This window comes from Filicampus tigris, chromosome 3, assembly GCF_054856515.1.
Source record: "Filicampus tigris isolate MCC_2025a chromosome 3, RoL_Ftig_1.0, whole genome shotgun sequence".
NCBI classification, from domain to species: Eukaryota; Metazoa; Chordata; class Actinopteri; order Syngnathiformes; family Syngnathidae; genus Filicampus; species Filicampus tigris.
Genome location: NC_141219.1, coordinates 27,636,168 through 27,659,837, shown reverse-complemented (window position 1 = coordinate 27,659,837; position 23,670 = coordinate 27,636,168). Strand labels below are relative to the sequence as shown.

At 42.5% G+C, this 23,670-nt stretch overlaps 2 protein-coding genes across 6 annotated transcripts in view; one reads left to right on the top strand and one right to left on the bottom strand.

Moving 5' to 3' along the window:
- map1aa (microtubule-associated protein 1Aa) overlaps nucleotides 1–14,492 on the top strand; it is a 42,253-nt gene extending 27,761 nt beyond the window's left edge. For both annotated transcript variants that reach the window (XM_086026283.1, XM_086026284.1), the window contains 3 exons: nucleotides 40–6,936; nucleotides 7,036–7,250; nucleotides 10,134–14,492. In XM_086026283.1, the coding sequence (XP_085882409.1) occupies nucleotides 40–6,936; nucleotides 7,036–7,250; nucleotides 10,134–10,289 (7,268 nt within the window). In that variant the 3' untranslated portion in view covers nucleotides 10,290–14,492. The remainder of the gene's footprint in view (nucleotides 1–39; nucleotides 6,937–7,035; nucleotides 7,251–10,133) is intronic.
- A 5,055-nt stretch (nucleotides 14,493–19,547) lies between these two features.
- ppip5k1a (diphosphoinositol pentakisphosphate kinase 1a) overlaps nucleotides 19,548–23,670 on the bottom strand; it is a 55,641-nt gene continuing 51,518 nt past the window's right edge. For all 4 annotated transcript variants that reach the window (XM_086025355.1, XM_086025352.1, XM_086025353.1 and 1 more), the window contains one exon: nucleotides 19,548–22,110. In XM_086025355.1, the coding sequence (XP_085881481.1) occupies nucleotides 21,485–22,110 (626 nt within the window). In that variant the 3' untranslated portion in view covers nucleotides 19,548–21,484. The remainder of the gene's footprint in view (nucleotides 22,111–23,670) is intronic.

The window sequence follows — 23,670 nt, the reverse complement described above, 5'->3', positions numbered from 1 at the left end:
TTAAGTTTCTCTCCCCTCAATGGACATGTTTCTAGGTAGTAGCAGTCCTTTCCAGGGCCTCTCCAGAGCAGCCATCAAGGCTTACTGTTTCCTGTCAAGGAAACGGTGGCTGGAGCTCCCTGGGCCAAAGCCAGGAGCAGCATCTGTTTCAAAATATTCTAGAATACCGCTTGAACCCTGAACCTCACCTTCCTGACATGGAAGGAGTGACAGCATTTGCAGACTATGTCTCAGAGACAGTAGATGTGCCCTCACCCTTTGAACTTCTAGAGCCCCCAACTTCTGGAGGATTTCTGAAACTCTCCAAACCTTGCTGCTACATCTTTCCGGGAGGAAGAGGAGACTCTGCTTTGTTTGCTGTTAATGGGTTTAACATCCTGGTGGATGGTGGGTCTGACAGAAAGTCTTGCTTCTGGAAGCTGGTTCGGCACCTTGATAGGATTGACTCTGTTCTGCTCACCCATATTGGGGCAGACAACCTTCCAGGCATCAATGGCTTGTTCCAGAGAAAGATTGCAGAGCAGGAGGAGGAGGGCAACCAAGGATCTGGTTCAAGCAGCAGTGGTGAGTCAATGAAGAACCAAATATCCCCTGAGCTTGGGATTGTATTTTTTAATGTACCCGAGAAGCTTCGGATGCCAGAGTCCACTCTAAAAGTGAAACGAAGCATTGAGGAAGCTTCTCTTACACTGCAGTACCTCAATAAACTCGGTATCACACCTGAACCGCTTCACAGGGCAGTGAGTAACACCATTGAACCCATCACACTCTTTCATAAACTTGGAGTGGGAAAGTTAGACATGTATGTGCTAAACCCTGTCAAGGAGAGCAAAGAGATGCAGTTTTTTATGCAAAAATGGGCAGGGAACAGCAAAGCCAAGACCGGTATTCTGATGTCAAATGGGAAAGAAGGAGAAATATCTGTTCCCTATTTGACATCAGTTACTGCCCTTATTGTTTGGATTCCTCACCGCAACACAGAAAAGATAGTCAGGGTGCTCTTTCCTGGGAATGCACCACAGAATAAAATATTTGAGGGCCTTGAGAAATTAAAACACCTTGACTTTCTGAGGTACCCAGTAGCTACTCAAAAAGACTTATCATCTGGTGCACCGCTTCCCATTATCAAACAGACTAAAATTAAATCAAGAACTGACAGCAAAGAGAGTCTCAAAGCATCACCGAAACCAAACTCAAAAATAGCCAAGAAAGAAGTTGTTGGGCAGGAAGAAGAGCCCAAGAGTGAAATTACTAAAGAGAATAAAGTGGAAAAGAAAGAGGAGAAAAAAATTAAAACTCAAAGTCTGAAGGCCACCAAACAACAGAAAAATAGTGAGGTTGCCCCTGTGACGGGAAAGGCAGAGAAGAAGATAATATCTAAGGAGAAAAGTGGCAAAATGGACAAAGTGTCCCGAATGGATGAAAAGAAAGACAAGGAGAAGAAGGAAATTAAGAAAGACAAAGTAAAAAAGGATGAAAATATAAGAAAAGAGGAAAAGGAAAAGAAAGAGCTAAAAAAGAAGGAGATAAGTAAGCCGGAATTGAGAAAAATTATGAAACCTGACCTAAAGCCACTCACCCCTGAAGTGAGAAAAACTTTACACAAAGTCAAGACTCAGACTAAAACCAAGACAGAAAAAAATGCAGCCGGTAAGGAGCATGCAAATGGTAAAAAGCAAATTCCAGAGAACCTCCACGAAGAGGTCGCAGCAGCAGCTCTTGCGGACAGGTCCATTGTATCTTCCCCTGAGGACCTTACAGAGGACTTTGAGGCTCTGAAAAGAGAAGAGCAAACCAAACCCAATACAGAGGCTCTCCAGATATCTGAGGTGTCACTCCACAAAGATACTACAGTTTCTAAGTCATTTTCTCCTGAAGACAAACTGACATCATTTTGTACAAATACAGAGACTGTTTCATCCACGTTCCCTGAGAAATCAGATGAACATAATACGGACAAGAAAACTTCAGAACAGATCAAATTTCCTGAAAAGAAATATGAAGACAAGACATTTGAGGATTATGGCAAATATTCTGGAAAGGGTGACCTAAAAGACATATCAAAGAAGAGTGACAGCTCAGAGGATGATGATGATGTGATTGAAAAAGCTGAGCTTGAAGGAAGAGAAGATGATGCATTTATCAAGTATAAAACACAGGAGGAAAAAAAAGAAAGCACTGAAAAAAAATTGGAAAACAAACCAACCACACAACTGACCCCTCCAGCAGTGCCTGGACAAGAAGTAGTAGCATCGGCCTCAGAGCAGTTCTCCTTTATCCAAGATGAAACCATCCCCGGTTACTCTGAGACAGAACAGACCATCTCAGATGAGGAGATCCATGATGACACAGAAGAGAGAATGCCACAATTACGATATAGTGTCGGCTCTTATGAAGTCTCAGTTTCTGATGTCCCTAGAACCTTTGACGCTATACACAGTTTGAAAGAGATGAAAAGCTCTGCAGTGTCTGATGTTGTAGATGTCAAACCCAAATTCCTAACTGGAGGTCAGGAGTCTGAGATTCCATCTTACCCAGCTGTTATTACGGCTCCTCTTGCAGAGGAGGAACACATATCGTCTGCCACATCCATAACCGAATATGACAAGATGTCTTCATTTGCCACATCTGTAGCTGAAGATCAGTCCATAGCATCTGTTACAGCCCCTCAGACTGAGGAAGTTGGAAGGAACTCCTTCATTCTTGATACCATCAACAATGCACCGTCTCATACAGAAGGCGCCCAAGGAAAGGACTATCTCTATTCTGCAGGTACCATTTCTCCCACCTCCTCTCTGGAAGACGACAAATGTTTTAAGTCTCCTTCCTCTGATGAGTACCACCCCAACATCCATGAGATGGAGAGTGATTCCAGGGCCATTGCCGCTCATGATGAAGATGACGATGAGGAAGATGAAGATGAGGATCAGACTCCTAATGTTGACATCCCACTGGGTAAACTTCAAGAAGGCTATGAACATGCAGCATCCATGCTGCTTAGGGAGAAAGATAACTCACCCTCTCCCGCTATTTCTTCTCCCGTCTTCTCTGACAAGCACCACTCTCCCACTCAGGCTGTCAATGAAAATATGCCTCCATTTAGTGTAGGTGGATTCGTGATGAGCACTGGAATACAACCTGCATCACCAACTCTGCCTCTCGTTTCTGGTTTGGAGTCTCATTTAAGGCAAGACAGTGACGACAGATGTCCAAGTCCAGATGACAGCACTATGAAACTAGCTTCACCCACACAGTCAGTGCCTACAAGCAGTGGCTACTCTCCAGCCGATGAAAAGCCCTTAAAGACAGAAGAGCAGGCAGTAGTGACCAATTTGAATTGTGACATTCATAAAATTGAGAAGTCAGTCACTATTTCTGACAATACATCCTTCATTGGACTGCCAGGTGACAAAACAACATTAGAAACATCAGAAGAATCTGAAGAGGACAGTGTGGATGAAGATGACTATTACACGAAAAAGGATCTTCAGCCAGCTGTTAAGGCTAAACTTATGGAGGCAAAAGAAGGATGCTTCCTGGATGATGACTTAACAAATGAGGCAAAGACTTCCAAGGTAAAGACAGACATTGAAACCTTAGAAAAGTCCCCAAGTACAGATGAGACACCTAAACCTCAAATTATATACTTGGATGAGAATGAAACAGATAATTTCTCAACTGGATTAGAATCAAGGTTCTCTCCAACAGTTCCAAGCAAATCAGAAAAGTGTCAAGAAACTGCTGAAATGACAGATATGTCTTTCAAAGGACCCGAGAAAAGTGTTCAATTTAGTGTATGTGATTTCCCAGAGAAAGAGTACAAAGAGAAAGCCATCTATATAAGACAAGACACACCTTATGTGCATGGTAAAACATTCTCTTACAGTGACATTTATGATAGCAAGACGAGTTCCGTGGAATCCGATTCATTTCATCAGGAGTCCATAGATAAGATGGAGAAAGACATTTCAAGGGATGAAATGGGTTTACCACTATACCCTGAAACAGCAAGAGACAAGGAGTCAGAGAAAGACGCATTTACAGTCTCGTATGGAATGGAACCTTCTGAGGTGCCATCATGGCAAGACTCTAAGAGCACTTCAGCTGTTCAGTCAGTGGTCAAAGAGGCCAAAGAAACAGAGCCATTTGAATACACACAAAGTCAATTTCCTTCAGTGGCAGATAGGCCTGAAGCATCTCCTACTTTTTTATCATCGGAAAATAATCCCTTGTCTTTTCCCGTGCAACCCGACCTCCCAAAATCACCAACCTATTCCTCAACGACAGCGGGCAATGTTGCCAAAGTTACTGGTCCTGACCATAACAATCAAGGTGCGTGTTTAGAGATTGACATGCGGAAATTTACAGCTAGGGATGAGGAAGATTACGATGATGATGAGGTTGTTGATGAAGATGACGAGCAGGAAGATGAAGAAGATGAAGATGATAATCAAGATGATTATCTTGAGGATTCTGACATGGAGAAAGGTGCCAAAGAGAAGTCTGAGAAGGAAGTAAAATGTCCTGCGAGTGAAATGTTGAGCTCAAATAAGCCTGAAGTTATGGTTTCCATGGCTGGATATGGCTTTAACAGTCAGGGGCAGCCAGGTCCGAAAGAAAACCTCTCTGGCTCACCGACAGAGGTAGCGGATGAAGATACGGCAGACTCCACATTCTTGAGTGGAAAGTCAAATGGGGGGTCAACAGGTTTCTCTGGCTACTCCTCAGAGATTCACCTGGATGGATGGGAACATAAGACATCACTTTCACCAAGTCAGACCACAGACAAAGGTAAAGAGGACATTACCTTGACGTTGCCTGAGAGAAAATTTTACCAGAATGATGGAGATGATCTTGATTTTGACAAACCTCAGTCCCCAGATCACCTAACCAAGAAATCGCCAGACACAAGCTTTCAGTACACGAGCACTGCTGCCCCTGGGTACTCCTCTTCCTCTGCTTATAGCTACTCCTCCTCTACTTCAGGCTCCTTCTCTACAAGCCGTCAGCTTGGAGAAGAGCTGGAGACACCTGCCTCAGCTGAGCCACTGTTTGAGTACTCCTCCTTTAAAGAAGAACACTCCCCGGTTATAGACTCTCCCTTCTCCACATTAACTGGCACCAAAGATGATTATCTTGAAGCGTCTGAGAAACAGGCCACTGTTACAACCACAGTGGAGTCGACTTCAAGCTTAGCCCACTTTTCACCAAACAGCCCATTTGAGGAAATCAAACCCTTCCCTTTACATTCATCCACTGCCTCTGCTGAAGACAAAAAGGAACACACATCTTCCAGCAATTTTATGGATAAACGTCCTCAATCAGACTGCTTCTACAAGCCTGAGTGGTCTGAGGTGTCAAATGTGGACTCTGCAAGAGGCTTCGGGCACTCACTAACCATGACCTCCCAAGAAACAGCACTCTCAAAGGAGGCAGCCAGCGCTGCTCTGTTCGGTGTCACATCTTCACCACGACCAGACACTGAAAGAAAGCATTACTTTGAGGAGACTGACAGCAGCGAAGAGGAGAATGAGGGAGATTATATGCAGGAAATGACTCAAACATCACTCTCCACCGGGCTCACGGGTGCCTTGACATTTTGTGACAAACCTGTTTTTTCAGCTGAAAGCGAAAAGACAAGCAGTGCACTCCCTAATGTTCTTGGCTCCTATATGTCCTCACCGCTTCCATCCAGCAAGCCGGACACAACCAATGGAACCACTGAAGTCAGTGCCAGCTCAACCCTCCTTGTTGGCGCTGCAGCCACTGGTGCAGTTGCAGGCACAGCTAGAATGGAGTCCAGAGAAGGTGCCGGAGGCTACAGGAGCTCCTATGAATGGGAAATGTCCAAGCCTCAGATAGGGAGGATGCCTGGTGACTCTCCTCCCCATTATCGTCATGATGATGAGTTTGAGGAGGAGTGTGAAATGGAGCCAGAGCATCCAGCACGCCCGCTTTCTCTCTCGTCGACTAATCAGCTATTTCACTCTCCCTTCTATGCTGATGAATGCAGCCAACAAGGGCAGGATGATGATGATGAGGATGAGGAGGATGATGACAGTGATCAGGATATTGCTGGTAAAGTACCCAAAGGCGCAGCCTCTCCATATGCAGGCCACGCCTCCCCCGGATATTCATCCTCTGAATACAAGCAGCGTAAAACTGACCTTTCACCTTCATTTATCAACCCGTGCATGAAGCAGCTATGTAGTGATGAAGATGACGAGGATCAAGGACAGCAAAGTGACCAGTCCCAGGAGGGAGATGAACATGATATGTCAGTTAAGAGAAGGGCTCACAAACAGCCCCACCATCAGCAGACCCACAGCAGCGCTTTCCATCAAGCCAGCGGCATGTCAGCACGGTTGGGTCAAGCAACAGAGGAAACACCACCGACTTCTATAAGCGAGTCTCTCGCCTCTCAGTCAGACTCCGAAGTGCCTGCAGGCACAGAAGAATACCCGTCAGTCACTGGCGAAGGCAACAATGATTCAGATGAGGATGCAGACTATATGCCCATCGACAAAATATCTGCCACAGGAGAAGGCAGTCATCACTCTGCCTCCCGGAAGAGCCACGATCCAGTTCCCGCACCTCAAAAGGACCCTTACCCCCACCCTCCTCGCCCCGATGTCTGCATGGTGGATCCTGACTCTTTGGGTCATGCCTCAGTTAAAAAAGAACCTAAAGCTAAAGGCCTGAAGAAAACTTCTGGGAAAACAAAATCGGCATCCCCAGCCAGGCGCAAGCGGTCCCCGTTGCCTGCCAAACAGACGTCATCACCTCGGAGTGCGTCATTGAAAAAGAAGGAAGCAGACAAGAGTTCACGCATGTCTCGCTTGTCGGATGGGCAAGGCTCAAAGGATGATGATCTTTCAAGGTCAAGCTACAACCCTGGCAAGGTGATGACTAATGGTGCTAGCAAGAGCAGTTTGGGTAAGCTCATCATTATGCATGCTCTAGAAAAGGTTCGCACTTTTAATGGTATAGATTTATAGAAAATGTTTTACCGTTTTCTGTCTTGTGACCTACCAGGCTCTCAAAAGGCTGGTTTGCCAGCTCCTATTTATGTTGACATGGCCTACATTCCCAACCACTGCAGCGCCAAGAATATCGATCAAGAATTTTTCAAACGTATCCGCTCTGCATACTACGTGGTGAGCGGGAATGATTGTGCGAGTGGTGAACCAAGCCGAGCAGTTCTCGATGCACTGCTGGATGGCAAAGCTCAGTGGGGGTCAGATCTTCAGGTAAACTTTCAGTGCTGCATTTTATTTGCCTTTAGTGTAACTTATGTATAGGGGTACACATAAGCGGTGCAAAAGTGGGCATTCGTACTAAAAATAGTCATGTGCTAGGGCTGAACGATTATGGAAAATAATCTAATTGTGAGTTTTTGTTTCCCCAAAATTGCGATATGAGTTGTGATTTTTTTTTCAAGGTCCTTTTGTAATGTATTTTTCAACAGTTAATCTTTATTACAACAAACAATATCAGATCTCTTATGCATTTTAGAATACCGAGGTAAAGGCAAATGAAGCATTAATTCATATGAAAGACAGTTTATATACTATAATCAGAGGTATAAACTTACTAAATATTTTGATGTGCGGTTTGTAAGTGTCAACCAAGACAGCATTTAGCTGCCAAAACAACCACCATCGGCCACCAGACTACGAAACCCGACAGGGGACATTGTGAGAATATTAAAGGTTGAAGTATAACGCAATAATATTGAGTTTTATTGCAAAATCTTTGTTATAACGCAATACATTTTCAGTTTTTACTGTGGTATTTCACAAATCATTATTGCAAAATAGTTCAATGTTATTTTAGGAAGAGAACAAAAGACTTCCACTTCGGGGTCGTAGCTTTAAGTGTACAGCAGCGCTGGCATGAGCATGAATGACAGTTTGGAGGGATTTTTACGCTCTAGAGATGTCCCAAACAAGGACATACTTCGCATGCGAAGGGATGTTAACTAAATGCTAAATGTTAACAGGTAGTTAACAAAACAAAATTGTTATCCACCTTTTTCCTCTTCAGTGAAATGGGTGTCCTGCGGCGTAATCCATGGTATTACTTGTGTTGAACCACTAGAGGGCAGACTATGCTTGTAAATACAATGTTACTGCAGGGAATACACGTAAAAAAAGGGAAAAAAAGGACTCTACATGTTGTGCAGTTAATAAAGGCGGCTCCGTGATAAGAGAGAGAACAGTGGTCTTTCTTTTTTAAAACACAACATGTCAATTGGCACTTGACCCGGTTTGGGATGATTAGAGGGACGGACGAAAACCCACTTTCATCTTTGCTTAGTCCGTCCTTTTTTAAAAAAAAAAATTCTCCTCCTCTGTCTTCCGTCCCCAAAATGGGCCGTCCCGGACGGATGGACCATTCCGTCCCATGGACGGAATGCTCATCTTTGCAAATAATATATGGACATCAATTCCTTGGTATGCTTTTATTTTGAAGTTGCTCCCGGCAGCGTTTCATGGCATAACGGCTGACTTGACTGTGTTTGGGGCTATTGCTCCCGTCACAAACTGTTGCTGCCGACGACAACAACTCAAAGTTGTCCTGAAATAATTTTCAATCGCTAATTAAGGGTGCTAAAAAAATGTATTACATTGACATCGTATTGTATGGCGCATGTTGCCAGCGTTTAGCCGTGCTGGCGGTGCTCAACTTAATAGATGTAAATGACTTCACAGATGCTGACAGCCTGACACAGTTGCCGTTCCTAGTGATTATTTATTACGGTAATAAACCAAGGCATACTCAAGTGTGTTGTTTTAGCACACACAAAATTGCTACTGTGGTTCTAACGTCACGTGTTTCATAGACCAAAATCTAAGAGGAGGGATTGATCTAAATTCTTACTCATGATTCCAGAGAGGAAAATGAATGAATTTATATTTAAGTATTAAATGTTGATGATCTAAAAATGAAAACCAGTTGACCGTTTATTATTTTATCCTTTAGAATTTTCAGTCGGATATCCGAATACCGAAATCGGTAATTGAATTCGATAGCTGCAGCCCAAGTGGCGAGGTGCCGGTCACGCAGGGGCGGAGCCAGAACGTGGCGAATGGGTGGGCCCGAAAAAATCAGGGTGGGCCTGAATATTTCTCTCCCTGATGGCAAACTGTCATGAAGTTCAGATCGTCCTTAGACAACCACAATTATGCCATTCTTAATATTCAATGAAATAAAAACCACAATGAAACAATCAAAAATAATTGAACAATAATTTACTAAAAATGTTAAATTATGTATTTTTTTTCATGAATCTCACTGGGTGGACAGTCTGTCAATCTCTGCGGTCACGGCAAAGTAACTACTGCAAAGACATCAATTTTAATGGTCATGCTTTGCACGAGGCCCGTGTGAAAGACAAGACGTGATATATTCGCACGTTATTGCTAACAATCGAAGTGGAGAAAATAATCCTTACGCTTACTTTTAGTAAAAGGGAAGGAATGTGGGCACAAGGTAGCTGGAAAAAAAACACAAATTAAGAGATACGTCGCAGTTCACCACAAAAACATTGCGGTAAGTTAATAGTTTGGTGGTGGTTGTTTACAAAACTGTGCATACCGTCTATTTTGTAGGCGATAAACGATTAACGGGAAACTGTTAAAAAATTGTTGAACTAAGCATAGCCCATTGTTTTCCGTCCATGTAGATGTCAATTTTGTGCTCACTTGATGTTTTGGTTTACTCTAATCACTTCCTCCATCTGTGGCCATCAGTTAGAAGTTGAAACATAGGACTTAGTTCACAAAAAACATGTCCGCGGTCTTGTTTGAAGACAATTTTCTTCTGACTGCCATCCTCAAACAGGCTTTTTTCATATCCATCTTGGGTCTTTTTTTTATTATGTGTAAGGTCTTTCATATCTTTATGTGTGAAACCAAGTTTAAGATCATTGCTAATATCATTTCTCCTTTCATTTGAATTGAGTCCATCTTCAGAACTGGAGCTCACGCCTTTGTTTTCTTTTCTTTTTGACACATTTGATTGATTCAGTATCTCAGTCGCCCACTTTGTTTTGAAATGAAGATTATTTCAGTTTTGCCCCTATCAGATGTGAAATCTCCAGATGTGTTTTGTTGGGGTTTTTGTTTCAGGTGACGCTGATTCCGACTCATGACACAGAGGTGACTCGTGAGTGGTACCAGCAGACACACGAGCGTCAGCAGGAGCTCAACATCATGGTGCTGGCCTCCAGCAGCACTGTCGTCATGCAGGATGAATCTTTCCCCGCCTGCAAAATTGAGTTCTAGGGATGCTGTGACACACCTGGCCTCCGTACTGTTTGAATAACTCTTGTCTCAAGCGTACTTCATGTCCTTTTGTCCCTTTTGTGGTAACTTTACAGAAATACTGAACAAAACTTAATTTCATTCAATTCGTTTTGTTTCAATTATGTATCGAGATTGTCGTGGCTGTCACAGCAATCTCTTTAAGACACGCTGGATGTCAGTGTCCTTACATACATTTTTAAAGAATAGAAAAAGTCAAAAGGCAGTTTCTGCTGCAAAGAATTGTTTTATTGCTATTCCTTCAAATCTTATAAATCTAAGTCCACTTTTTGCACACCTTCAGGCCAATACTAGCTGCTGTCCTCTCCAGTATGTAAGTCTTGCAGTTCTTTTTGCAGTAGAGCTGATCCGATTGAAACCTCGTGCTGGTAGAAAATGACTATCGTGATCAGTTTTCTCACTTTGATGACAGTTGCAGTAGTGTTTGAACTTTGTGCCTCCGATTGACTTCGTGAAATAGAGAATATTAAAGTAGAGGCCACGGTGTCCTTTCAATGTCTTTCCAATATATTTGCTGTAGCATAGGAAAGATTTTATTCAAACTTCCATATGGTTGTGAACTCTTTCTATGATGAAAATGTTACATTTAGAATCGATGTGGATTTGACCAATCATTTCTCTGCATTCCCCCACCCCCCGACCCCCTGTAGTCTTTGAGGTCTGTTTTCCGTTTCTATGTGGTTGATATGCTGTCGCGGAAAACTGAAGAGAAGCGCAGTCAAATGTGATGTCCAAAGAAACGGTTTGACCAATCCATTGACATTCTGTCTTTTTAGAATAAAGTGCATTTGAAGGAAGATGTTAAACCTCATATCAGCTGCTGCATCTTTGGGATTCTTTTTTCCAAAGCTGCGTCCAAGGATGAAGAATGACCGACAATAGAGAGGTTGTGTTGCACGACTGGGCAAGATGTGGGCTGCTGTGATTAGTGATAGAGGTGAGACACATGTGCCTTTTAGTCCTGATGTGCTGGGAGATTGCAAGGGTGCAAATGTGTATTTGTTGTCGGGACTGGACATGAAAAGTTGCATCGTGAGAGAGGATTTGACGAGCTGGTCTCAATAGTTCTTGTGAGTGCACAAAAAGCAAAGATTCATGTTTTGCAAGTAGAGCACTTTCTAAAGCATCAAATCAGTGTTTCTGTCATTGATTTCCACAAACTGCCAGTTTAAAAAAAAAAGCACAACTACCAGTGTACAAAAGTAAAAGTCTTTTCTGTTTACTTGAGAGGGGAAGTCAACCCAAACCTATTTTTTTTCAGAATATGTTCTATGGCCCACTAGACCAAACACAGTATTCTGATTAATATTGCGCTTGTGGAATATAAGTTTAGCAGCAAAATGCACCCAATTTTAGCCATCTCGGGAGCGGCCATTTTGTCACTACTATCGATTGAAAATGACATCACAACTCTGAAATCACGGCTCGCCTGTTTTCTGAAGCTGAGCCATGATTGGTCGTTACCTTAGCCAGGATCAACTTTGATGTCATTTTCAGTCAATCAATCAATCACAATCACATTTTATTTATATAGCACTTTTCATACATAAAAATGCAACTCAAAGTGCTTTAAAACATTCAAAGCAAAACATAGAATTATCTTCAATCAAAAGAAAAGATAAATTATTTAAAAGTTGTTGAAAGCCAAACTAAAAAGGTGTGTCTTGAGCTTCCTCTTAAAAATATCAACAGTCTCTGCAGACCTGACATCCTCTGGCAGGCTATTCCAAAGGTGAGGACCAAAATGGCTGAATGCAGCCTCGCCATGCATTTTGGTCCTCACCCTTGGAATAAATAAAAGGCCGGCGCCAGAGGACCTCAGGATCCGCGAGGGCTGGTATGATAAAAGCAAATCAGATAAATAAGATGGCCCAAGACCATTAACACATTTATAAACTAATAAAAGTACTTTAAAATCGATCCTGAAACACACAGGGAGCCAATGCAGCAATTTCAAAACTGGCGTAATGTGCTCCCGCCCTCTGGTTCTCGTCAGCACCCGAGCGGCTGAATTCTGCAGTAGTTGCAGTGGTGAAATGCTCTTTTTCGGGAGGCCAGAGAGCAGGGCATTACAGTAATCTAAACGACAGGAAATAAAGGCATGCATCAGCACTTCCGTGTTAGCCTGAGAGAGAAACGGGCGGACTCTGGCGATATTCTTAAGGTGATAAAAACCAATCTTGGTTACATTTTTAATATGAGGAATAAAACTGAGCTCAGAGTCAAAAATGACGCCAAGGTTCTTCACACAGTGTGAGGGATTAAAAATGTGTAGTTTTGGTAAAAGCTTCTCTCTCTGACCTTCGGGACCGATAACTAAAACCTCAGTCTTGTCCTCATTGAGCTGTAGGAAATTATCTGCCATCCATGACTTGATATCTAAAATGCAATTTAAAAGGGTATCAATGGGTCCTGTGTCATCAGGAGACACGGCAATATACAGCTGCGTGTCATCAGCATAGCTGTGAAAGCTGATGCCGTGTCCCCTGATGACATCCCCGAGGGGAAGCATATAAAGATTAAAAAGTAAGGGGCCTAAAATCGAACCTTGAGGAACCCCACATTTGATTTCATGAGTTTTAGAGGAACAAGTATCCATACTTACAAAGAAATATCGGTCTGTGAGATAGGAATAAAACCAGTCAAAAACAGTACCAGAGATGCCCACTAGATTTTTAAGTCTATTTAATAAAATTTGGTGATCTACTGTATCAAAAGCAGCGCTTAGATCCAGTAGCACCAAGACTGTGAGTTTTCTCACGTCTGCAGTGCACCTAATATCATTTAAGATCCTTAAAAGAGCAGTCTCCGTACTGTGGTTCATCCTAAAACCAGATTGATATTTCTCAAAAATATTATTTGTATTTAAAAAATGATTCAACTGGATGAAAACCAGTTTTTCTAAAATCTTACTTAAAAACGGTAAGTTGGATACGGGTCTGTAGTTATTAAAAACGCTCGGGTCAGAACCGCTCTTCTTCAGAAGGGGCTTCACCACCGCCGTTTTAAAGGCAGCGGGGAAGACGCCTGTCTGAAGAGAGCAATTGACTATATTTAAAATTTGTTCTTCAAAAAATCCATAAAATGTCTTAAAAAGAAATGTGGGAATTGGATCCAAAAGGCAGGTTGTTGGGTTTACCTGGGAGAAAACTCGAACAAGTGTCCTTGCATCAACCAGGGCAAAACTTTCCAGTGTTTCCTCATGTAAATATGATTGTCCGGGTTTATTAAAACTTGTGTTTTGACGGGCTAAAAGACTGGATCTTATGTCATCGATTTTACTTCTGAAGTGGTCTGCAAAGTCCTCACAGAGAGCATCTGTTGGTCTCTGTGGGGACTTATTAAAATCAGAACTAGTTAAAAGTTCAAAGGTGGAGAAGAGAACCCTGGGGTTGTTTTTATTGACTGTAATGAGGTTTGAGAAATAGGAAGATCTTGCCAGTTTTACTGTTTTATTGTAAGATTTCAGTTGTTCGCATAAAATTTCATAGTGTACTGTAAGTTTACTTTTTCTCCACCTCCTCTCTGCACTCCTGCATTTTCTCTTTGATATTTTGATAGCATTGTTTCTCCACGGGGGTACAGTCTTTGTTTTTGTTGTTTTAATTAAAAGTGGAGCTACTGAATCTAATGATGATTTAAGATGTAGGTTAAAATTGTCAACAATAAGATCACAGGGTGCAGGTAAAATGTCAGCAGGAGTGTTTTTTAAGATCTCGATAAAATTTGCTGCCACCTCAGAAGATAGGTAGCGTTTCTTCACTGTTCTGACCGGGACTGCTAGATGGTTAAAACTGGCGATGTTAAAATAGACACAGTAGTGGTCTGACACTGCCAAGTCAACAACAGAGGACACACCAGCAGACAAGCCATAGGTTATAACCAAATCCAGGGTGTGTCCTCTGTTGTCGACAGAATTAACAAAATGGCCGCCCCCTAAGATGGCTAAAAACGAGTGGATTTCTCATATTTATACCATGTTTAGACTAGTGGGCCTGCATAGAAAATATTCTGGTAAAACATGTGTTTGGGTTGACTTCCACTTTAATGACAATGGAAATGCAGTGGTTTGAAAATCTTTTTCAATAGGTTAAAATGATTTCATGTGTTTTAACTCAATCCTTTAGACATGATTTTATTAGTTGTTTTTTTTGTTGTTTTTTTTTAAATCACACTCATTCTTCATCTAACTTAGGCCAACATTTGGGACAGTGGCAACATAAAATTGGGACGCTGTGGAATTCTAAAAGTTCTGCTTCCCACATCCGTCAGGTCAGCCCAGGGTATAGCGTGTCATGATAATTCTGTCTCGCAGACTGCAAGGAAGTAGGAAACGTCCCTCTCAGAACTTCCAAGGTCCAACGTTGAAGGGGCGAAAGTAAACGAAATCTGGTTTATGTAATATTGTAATTGACATTCTACACGTGCCGTTGTTAATGTGCCGTCAGAATGACATTCCAAGGTCAACTTTGCAATTTCTTCGAGTACAACATGGGCGACGTCCGCATCTGATGAAAGTTGTGTTGGTACTGAATTGTCCACAGCAGCTCAGCAACAGATTCAGACAATGTCGGTTCCAGTGACAAATCCTTAAATAAGTCGGCGTTAAGGCACATGATCGGTGACAGTTTGTACAAATAGCCTGGCAACTGAACTTGACCGCAGTCAACGCATTCCCAAGGGGAAATGTAATGCAAGAGAGGACAGACAACTCCAATAAAAATGCATCTGCGGCCCTAAAAAGAGAAGTCTGATTGAATGAAACAAATTGTGCACCAAACCACATCTTTCTGTTCATATTTTCTTTTCTTGTAGTGTCAAAATGACACACTGTAATTGTGCATAGTTTATAGATAGTTGTACATTACTTAAGTTTTCTTTTCAAACATTCATTTAATTGCTTTGTGATTTTTGAACTGATGTGTTAAACTGAATATTTCCTGTATCAATAGATGCCTTTATATGGCTTTAATTGACATTTTAGTGATTTTAATCATGGGTTTTGGCGTGTTTTAGTTTGATATTGTGCAATTTGTATTATTTCCATGCGTTTTTGAAAAAGTTCAATACCAACCAGCAACCAAATGAATAACCCAACAAATTCCGGGACCAATGACCAGGGCCGACATTTTTAGATCCACCAGTTTATCCAGTTCTTGCTGGATGTTCATCTTTTTTCCTTATTGTGATGTATGAACAACAGTTGCATGCAGCTGAACACAATGACTTTCCTCCTCAACAGCAACCTGCAGGCTGCAGGCAGCAGCTTCCGTTGATTTGAATGTGATGATGCAGATTACCTTTATGTTCTCTGTGGAGGACTTTGAAATCTCCTGGTTGCCTTGCACATCTAATGACTTACCGTGGCCAGCGGCACATCTCAAAGTCATGAAGGGCACTTTTCAATAAACCAAGTATGCGTTTATTAAAGATACATTTATTCCTTTGGGCGACAGGAAATATTGTCAAAACGGACCAAGTTGAAGATGGTCTTCGTCCGCTTACCCCCCGCAGCCCCGACGGGCAATGTAATCTGCATCCGTAATACTTATACATTATACAAACCGGTAATAACTATCTACTACTTGCATATGAGACTGAAAGAATTACTTTACTACCTATCATTCAGCCATAATTAAAACATCCACATTTGACTGCTGCATTTTCACCGAATGTGATTTGAGTCTTGCTGTCCTTCACTTGATGCAATGCTTGTACGTGCATGTTTACCCTCTGAGTTCTCTCAAATTTCAATAGCAGATGAGAAAATAACTTGAAAGTGCTGTTTTACACTGAGATTAGGACGTGCCGTCCAGTAATGTGGAAGCTCAACTGAAATGGCTGCGTTGTACTGCAAAGAAAGCCGTGGGATTTCTTTCTCTCTTCCTGCTTCCCGTAACCGCCCGCCCGCCCCCCATCACCTGTTTTGAGTGCAATATTCAGCTTTACTCTTCAAATGTGTCAAAGTAAAACATAGAGAAGATGGCTATTGTCTAAAGGGCAAAGTGCGATGAAGACAAATTAAACATCATTTACTGAAGAAAAAAAGTCTCCCATTTTCTTGTATTCTTATTGACAGCAAGAACATTTGTAACAGTGGGAAAGCAACATGTAAGCTAGGATACATTCAAGGAACAAAGGCTACTCTTCAACACCAAAATCATAGTAGGCCTATTAGCTTTTTCTTTTTCCTGGTCATTTCAAGTTTACTTGACGTGACACTTATTTACATAAAGCTAGGCAAAGTTTATAACATCGGGGAACAGCTTTGGTTGAATTTGGACTGACAGCTGTTTGAACAATTTTTTGGGGCACAGAATCCAAAACTGAACGCAGTTTTTCTTTATCACCTCAAGTTTTAGAGATATGGAATCCCTGTTCTCCTCAGAAAATAAGAAATAAATGCACTCGTGGAATCGTTGCAAGCTTTAAAAACTAAAACAAAACAAAACAGCATAGCGGTAAAATGAAATACAACTTACAGCGGTGTGCCCATGGTTACTAAGAAAAGCCAACACCAATCCTCTTAATTCCTAGCATGCTAAGTTCTGTTTGCAGATATTGATAGTACTGACCTATTGGGAGCTGCACACACCTCTCACCGCACGGTGTTAATTGTGACTGCAGAAAAAAGTTGCCATGTAGCTGGAGATGAGTCCAATTGTAATCAGCTCTTCTCATTACAGTCTTACTACAGCAAACCAGTAGAATTTGGCTTATCTGGAGGGTAAGCTGCGGAGAAAAAAGTTGATGTGCTAGAAAAAAAAAAGTGGAGTGCAATTTTGGACTTGGCATGCCAATAGGTTTTAATCAGTATAAAAATCTAACCCAAGAGAACGTTTGTTTCAAATTGTTCCCCAATGTAATCAATCATAACTGGCCCAATTGGTCCATGAACAACTAAAAATTTGCTCTATATGCCAGTCATGCACTTGAGGCAGTTTGAATGTCAAACAAGGCATATGCCTGAGAACAGAGCTGAAAGGAACAGGAAGTCAGTTAGACACTAAGGAGAAATTACTCTTCGGGGTCAGATGTGGGGGGACAAATAAAAATAGTTGTTTGCTTATTTCCGCAAAAAAAGTTGCTGTCGACTCTTAATTTAAGTACATCCATCCATCCATTCATTTCCTTCTGCTTATCCAGGGTGGGACGCGGGGGCAACAGCTTTAACAGGGAAGCCCAGACTCCGCTTTCCCCAGCCACTTCATAGACTGTAGCTCTTTTGGGGGAATGCCAAGGCCTTCCCAGGCCAGCCGTGTCCCAGGTCGTCCCGGGGCCTTCTCCCAGTGGGACGTGCCCGGAACATCTCACCAGGGAGGCGTCCAGCAGGCATGCCCAAGCCACCTCATCTGGATCCTCTCGATGCTGTGGAGCAGCGGCTCTACTCTGAGCTCCTCCCGGATGACCGAGCTTCTCTCCATATTTCCAAGGAAGAACTCGGGCACTCTGCGGGAGAAACTCATTTCGACTGCTTGATTTTGACCCTGCAAGAAGACTTCACCCTTTTCCGTCTGACGACAATGGTCTCAGATTGGCTGAGAAACGCTCCGGTGAGAGTTCAACATCATGACTTGATGAAGCCAACAATACCACATCATCTGCAAAAAGTAAAGGGGCAATACTGAGGCCACCAAACCGGACCCCCAAGTCTTTGGCTGTGTATGTAAATTCTGTCCATAAAGGTTATAAACACATGAATATATATAAATTCAATCCTTTGCCCTAGTGTAATTGCTGCACTTAGCGAGCTTCGTGCAGGGGCCTCAAATAGTGCAGACACTGACTGGAAGTCCGAGACAGAATTTTTACTTGACTACTACTTTACTGCAGTTTTATCATCATTTTAAAGCGGAAGTCAACCCAAACACATATTTTTTTTAAGAATATGTTTTATGCAGGCCCACTAATTGAAACACAGCATTCTGATCAATATTGTGTTTGTGGAATATGAGTTAAGCAACAAAATCCAACTGTTTTTTTTAGTCATCTCAGGGGGCGGCCATTTTCTCACTTCTGTTGACTGGAAATGACATCACAAATGCTCAGGGCTCGGGTATCAACCAATCCTACCTCAGCTTCAGAAAATAGGCGAGCTGTGATTGGTTGTTCTCTGAGCCCTGAGAGTCTGTGATGTCCTTTTCAGTCGACAGAAGTGACAAAATGGCCCCTGAGATGACTAAAAACTTGGATTTTACTGCTTAACTTATGTTTCATCCATCTATTCATTATCTATATCACTTATCCTCACAAGGGTCGCGGGGCGTGCTGGAGCCTATCCCAGCTGTCTTCGGGCAGTTGGCAGGGGACACCCCGAATTGGTTGCCAGCCAATCGCAGGGCACACAGAGACAAACAAACATCCGCACTCACAATCACACCAAAGGGCAATTTAGCGTGTCCAATAAACTTACCATGCATGTTTTTGGAATGTGCGAGGAAACCGGAGTTCCCGGAGAAAACCCACGCAGGCACGGGGAGAACATGCAAACCCCACACAGTGAGGCCGGAGCCGGGATTGAATCCACGACCTCTGCACTGTGAGGCGGACGTGCTAACCAGGCGACCACCGTGCCGCCTGATATTTCATATTAACCATATTGCCTTGTTTCAACTAGTGGGCCTGCATAGAATCTTGAAAAAGAATTTGTTTGGGTTGACTTCCCTTTAACAGCAAAACTGCCAAAACAACAACCAGTGCCGCCATGTTTGATGACACAGAGCCACAAGTCAATTACGCAAAACGCAGTCCCAATTCTGCAATTTTCACACGCTTGCAACCTGCACTCTTGAACACGATGTGCACTAGTGCTAGGTGTACACTTCAATGAGGAACGTACAGTGTAGTGTGGATATTGAGATTCAGCCTAAATATGCAACAAGTTCATCTTTTTCTTGTCCAACATTAAACGCTACCAGTACAAAGCGGTAGAACAATTCAAGGCACACACATTTTAACACAAATAAAGGAATCAGTGTTTTTACACTCTTTGCAACTAAAGATTTATACTTGTTTCTTCAAAAAGTAATATAAAGTACTATGAAACTACTGTAGATTAACTGTATAATTAAATAAAAAGACACAGTATAAACTAAAAAGACAGTAGGTGCGCTATAACTCTTGATCCGTGGGAATTATTTTAAATTGTGAAAGAAATTCATGTTTCCTTAAAAAAAAAAAAAAAGAAATCACACACACTAAAGAAAATGTCATTAAATATCAGCTTGAAGGTTTGTGAGTTTATTGCAAGATCAGGTCATTCATATTGAAATGATTTTCTCTCTTGAACAAAGACTTTGGACATTTATTACAATTATTATAACTCTTTGTCTTCATCCACGTACAAGGGAGGTGGCAGAGCGTTTACACTTAAAGATTTCAACAGTGTTAACGAAGGAAAAAAGCAACCTCCTGCACTAAAGCAAAAAGCAGCACACAAACACAATCAACTGTGCCATTATTATCCCAGTGCACACCGACAAGATGATTGTACAATTTCAACAACTCACTCGTGCCATCTCGCAGTCCAGGATCGTGGATAAAAGTGTCGCATCAGCTTAATGGTCTATCTGAAGAGCTTTCGAGCATGTGCGCAGTCAGTCTCTACATGCCTGCTACATACGTGCTTGCCACAATAAAAGCACCATCATAAGTCAAATGTAACCTTTGAGTAGAGTATTTGTATTAAGTTGCTCTAACAAGGGTGTGGTTTAACAACTAACAGCACAACCATTATTGAAAATATCCTTCTCCCTAAAATGCATTGTCAAAATAAATATTTCTTTTCTAACAGGAAAACCTGAAAGGCATTAAGGACTTTGGCAGTTGGCAGTACTGTACACACCTCACCACAAAGTACAAACTGTCCAAGCAGCTCTGGACAAGTGACAACAGCGTCAGGTCAGGCAGTATTGTTTTTAGCATGTGCTACCACATATGACCTGATATGCAACATGAATAGTAACAGGTTAGATGTACTCTAAAGGCCCTGATACACCAAAAGGACGTTCACCCCCTGTGGCGTCCGGCCGGCTGTCGGCACGTCACGCCGGAGGAATACACCGCAACGACAGACAGCGACGCTGACCATTAAAGTACCTTCTGCGCATGCATAAGATGTAATACGCTTCCATACCATCGGCGGCGGTAGTCACCATTTCTCATGGTTAGAAATCTCCAACCGGAAAGGTGTTGGCCTGGGGCGGATTATAACAACGTAAAAAATGCATTCGGCTCTATTCTTCACTCACGATGAACTCCCACGCAAACTAAACCATCACGTTCTTGACACGGTATTGTGAAATACTTACATTGTCAACCCTTGCTCTTGTACTTGTCAAAAGATTAAGGCAGCGGAGGCGTGCTCACTGTTTTTCCGCCTTTTAGTCACTTCACATTGGTGCTTCGCGCGCTGATTTGCTAGCTAACAGCCAATCAGAGTGACAAAATGTGACGACTGGCGACGCCGATTCAACATACGTTACGACACTACGACGGTGGTCACTACACCAATCAGACAGCGCTTAAAGACGCCACGACGCTTCACGACCTCCGACGTGAGTTTGGTCTATCGGGGCCTTTAGCTGTTTTTACGATACCCTTTGGGATGAATGAAAATCAAGACACAAAATCAAATACAATACTATCCTGAATTATGAATGCAATTCGTTCCACGACTGAGCTTGTAACTTAATTAACTCGTATCTCCAATTTTATTGTGAGACGCAGGACGATCATATCTCAAATTTTGTCTCACAACACAAAACAAAACGATAAAACACACAATTGACCAAGCGTAGCTAAGTTGGTGCACTCGCAAGTCAAGGTACCACAGTGTGGAGGAAAACTTGTTTCGTCAGTGTAGGTAAACACACGACGTTCTAACCACCAAGATGACATTAGTAACTTACTGAAAACGGAACATTGAGATAACCTGTCCATAGATAATGGTGTTGTTAAAACATTTATATGAGGTTACCTCGGATGGACTGGACCAGTTGTTTGTGAAATTGGGCTCATGTCAATATGTCTTTACGGGGCAATGAACAGCATTGACAACATAACACCAAGTCACAGGACAAAGTAGAGCCCCAGTATTTTGCTCATTACCCGGCTGCACAGGCTGAATAATTCCACTGATGTTCATCTTTGTGGCATCATGGCTGTGCTGGGGGATCAAGAGGTGTCTCAGACTCCGGGGGACTCTCGGGACTGTCCAACCACAAGTCCACCGACTCCTGGGTGTCGAAGAACTCGTCGTGTCCTTCGGGAGACATGGGCGTCTGGGAGCTGGAACCCGCCTCGCTGCTGCTCTCTCGCAGCTCCAGCAGCACAGGCAGCGAGCTCGGCAGACAGAAGCCGCCTTCCATCCGACCGAGAGAGAGCTCGGCTAGTGGGGAGCAGGGTGGCCTCAGACCAACATCGAGAACCCCGCAACCGGAAAGGTCCGCGTTTGAACAACTCTCTTGGCCTTCCTGTGTGTGTTCAGGCTCATCGGGTTGGCCGTCAACGACGTTGCATTGCTCGCCGTCATCCTCTGGTGAGTTATTTGGAGTCTGTGGTACTTCAGAGGGGTTTGAAACGGCGGAGGAATTTGGGTCAAGAACTTGCGATGCCAGTGGAGCTGCAGGCTGCGAAGAGAGGTTTTGAGAGGAATGGGTTTCTTCACTACTCTGTGGAGTGAGAGAAATCTTATCACTGAAACTGAAACGTGGGGAGGTGTCGGCCGTAGTGGGAGAAGATGGTCCGGCGCTGGATACGGTACTGGATGGACCACTGCTGTCTGTAGGCGTAAAATAAAAACGAAGCATGAATTAGAATAAGACTCAACTGTGACTTGCAATGTTTTGCGTTAAACGTTGGGCAAGCACCCTACCCTCTCTGTCCACCTATATGACTAATCTTCAAACACGTTTTTTAGGGCTGCGCAACTCGTTCACGTGTCGGTATGGCATGTTCGGTTCGGTCCACTCGCGTTCGTTTCGGTCCACTTATTATTGCGCGAGATTACGCACTGGCGCTATTGACTGTTGCACGCGGGAGAGGAGGGCGGCGGCACTAAAGAGGAGCAAACGAATATGCAAACAAGCCAGTGCTCAAAGGTACACTGCGGTCTCCTGTTTGGGAACATTCTGGCTGCCCTGTTCAAATCGCAGATGGGGAAAGGTACGTGTATAAGTCCCAAAGTTGTGTGCCGGCATTGCTACATGAGATCGGCGGCTAAGCTGTAGGTAGCACGTCTAACAATTAAAACGACAACAAATCGTCCAACTTTGAACGTTTCTTAGGCGAGGAAGCAAGCAGTCTTTGTGAGGGGGGACTTTGCTCGTGAAAGTCGGCCGAAGTTCGCAGTCGGAATCGCAAACGGACGCTCCGGATTAGAGCCGAAATGGGCAAGACGAGATTGGTCTAACAAAAAATGAGTTTTAATTTTTTTTTAAGTGTATTACAATTACTACGTATCTAGACATAAAATAAGACGACGGCTACTCTAGCAATTTAGCATACGCTCGAATACCGGATGAGTTTAAGGGTGACGTCAGCCATGATGAAGACATTGATGTCAAAAGTATAAATACTTATTGTATCAGCAATGTTATCTGCTTTTGTACTATTTTGTACCACGGAGTACCGAGTTTGGAGATCTACACAGTACTAGTTCTCAAAATTATTTTTATTTACTTCAGCTTTGCAAATTTACTTTTTTTTTCATTTGTTAGAGCAGCATGTTTACATGGAAATGCAAAGTTTGAACGAAAAGAAACAGAGAGAAGAATGAATAGGATACTTTTTGACCCTTTTTAACAGGAAATATTTACCTTTTCACATTTAAATAGCCCAATTAGAAATACACCCGTTATGATTTTTACACTTTTACACTCACCATTAATGTTAGGAGCAAAAATATTCAATCAATACCATGATATGAATGTCAGGTCATATTGCTCAGCCCTCAGTCTCTGTTTGAAGCAGTTAAGTGTCTAGCAAAAATATGGGAACAACATTTACATAATCTTACATTTATGTACAAAGAACATGTACATTAGTCCAAAATGTAAAACATGTTTTGGTTAAAAAATGTGTATTTATTATATTTATATACTATGACACATAATTGCATATTTATACATGATGACAAGTAATACAGTAGGTCTTGTCTTACTTGAACCCTTTTAAAAACCTTGAAAAAGGATGGCTAAAACCACTGAATCAAGTACAAAAATAGTTTGGATGCTTTTCAATAAGGAACAAATAGTTGGTGTAAACTAGTGCAAATGCAAGTCTGAAGTGCAGAAAATGTCATGTGTGTGACTGCAACAACAACAAAAAAGTGTATATACAT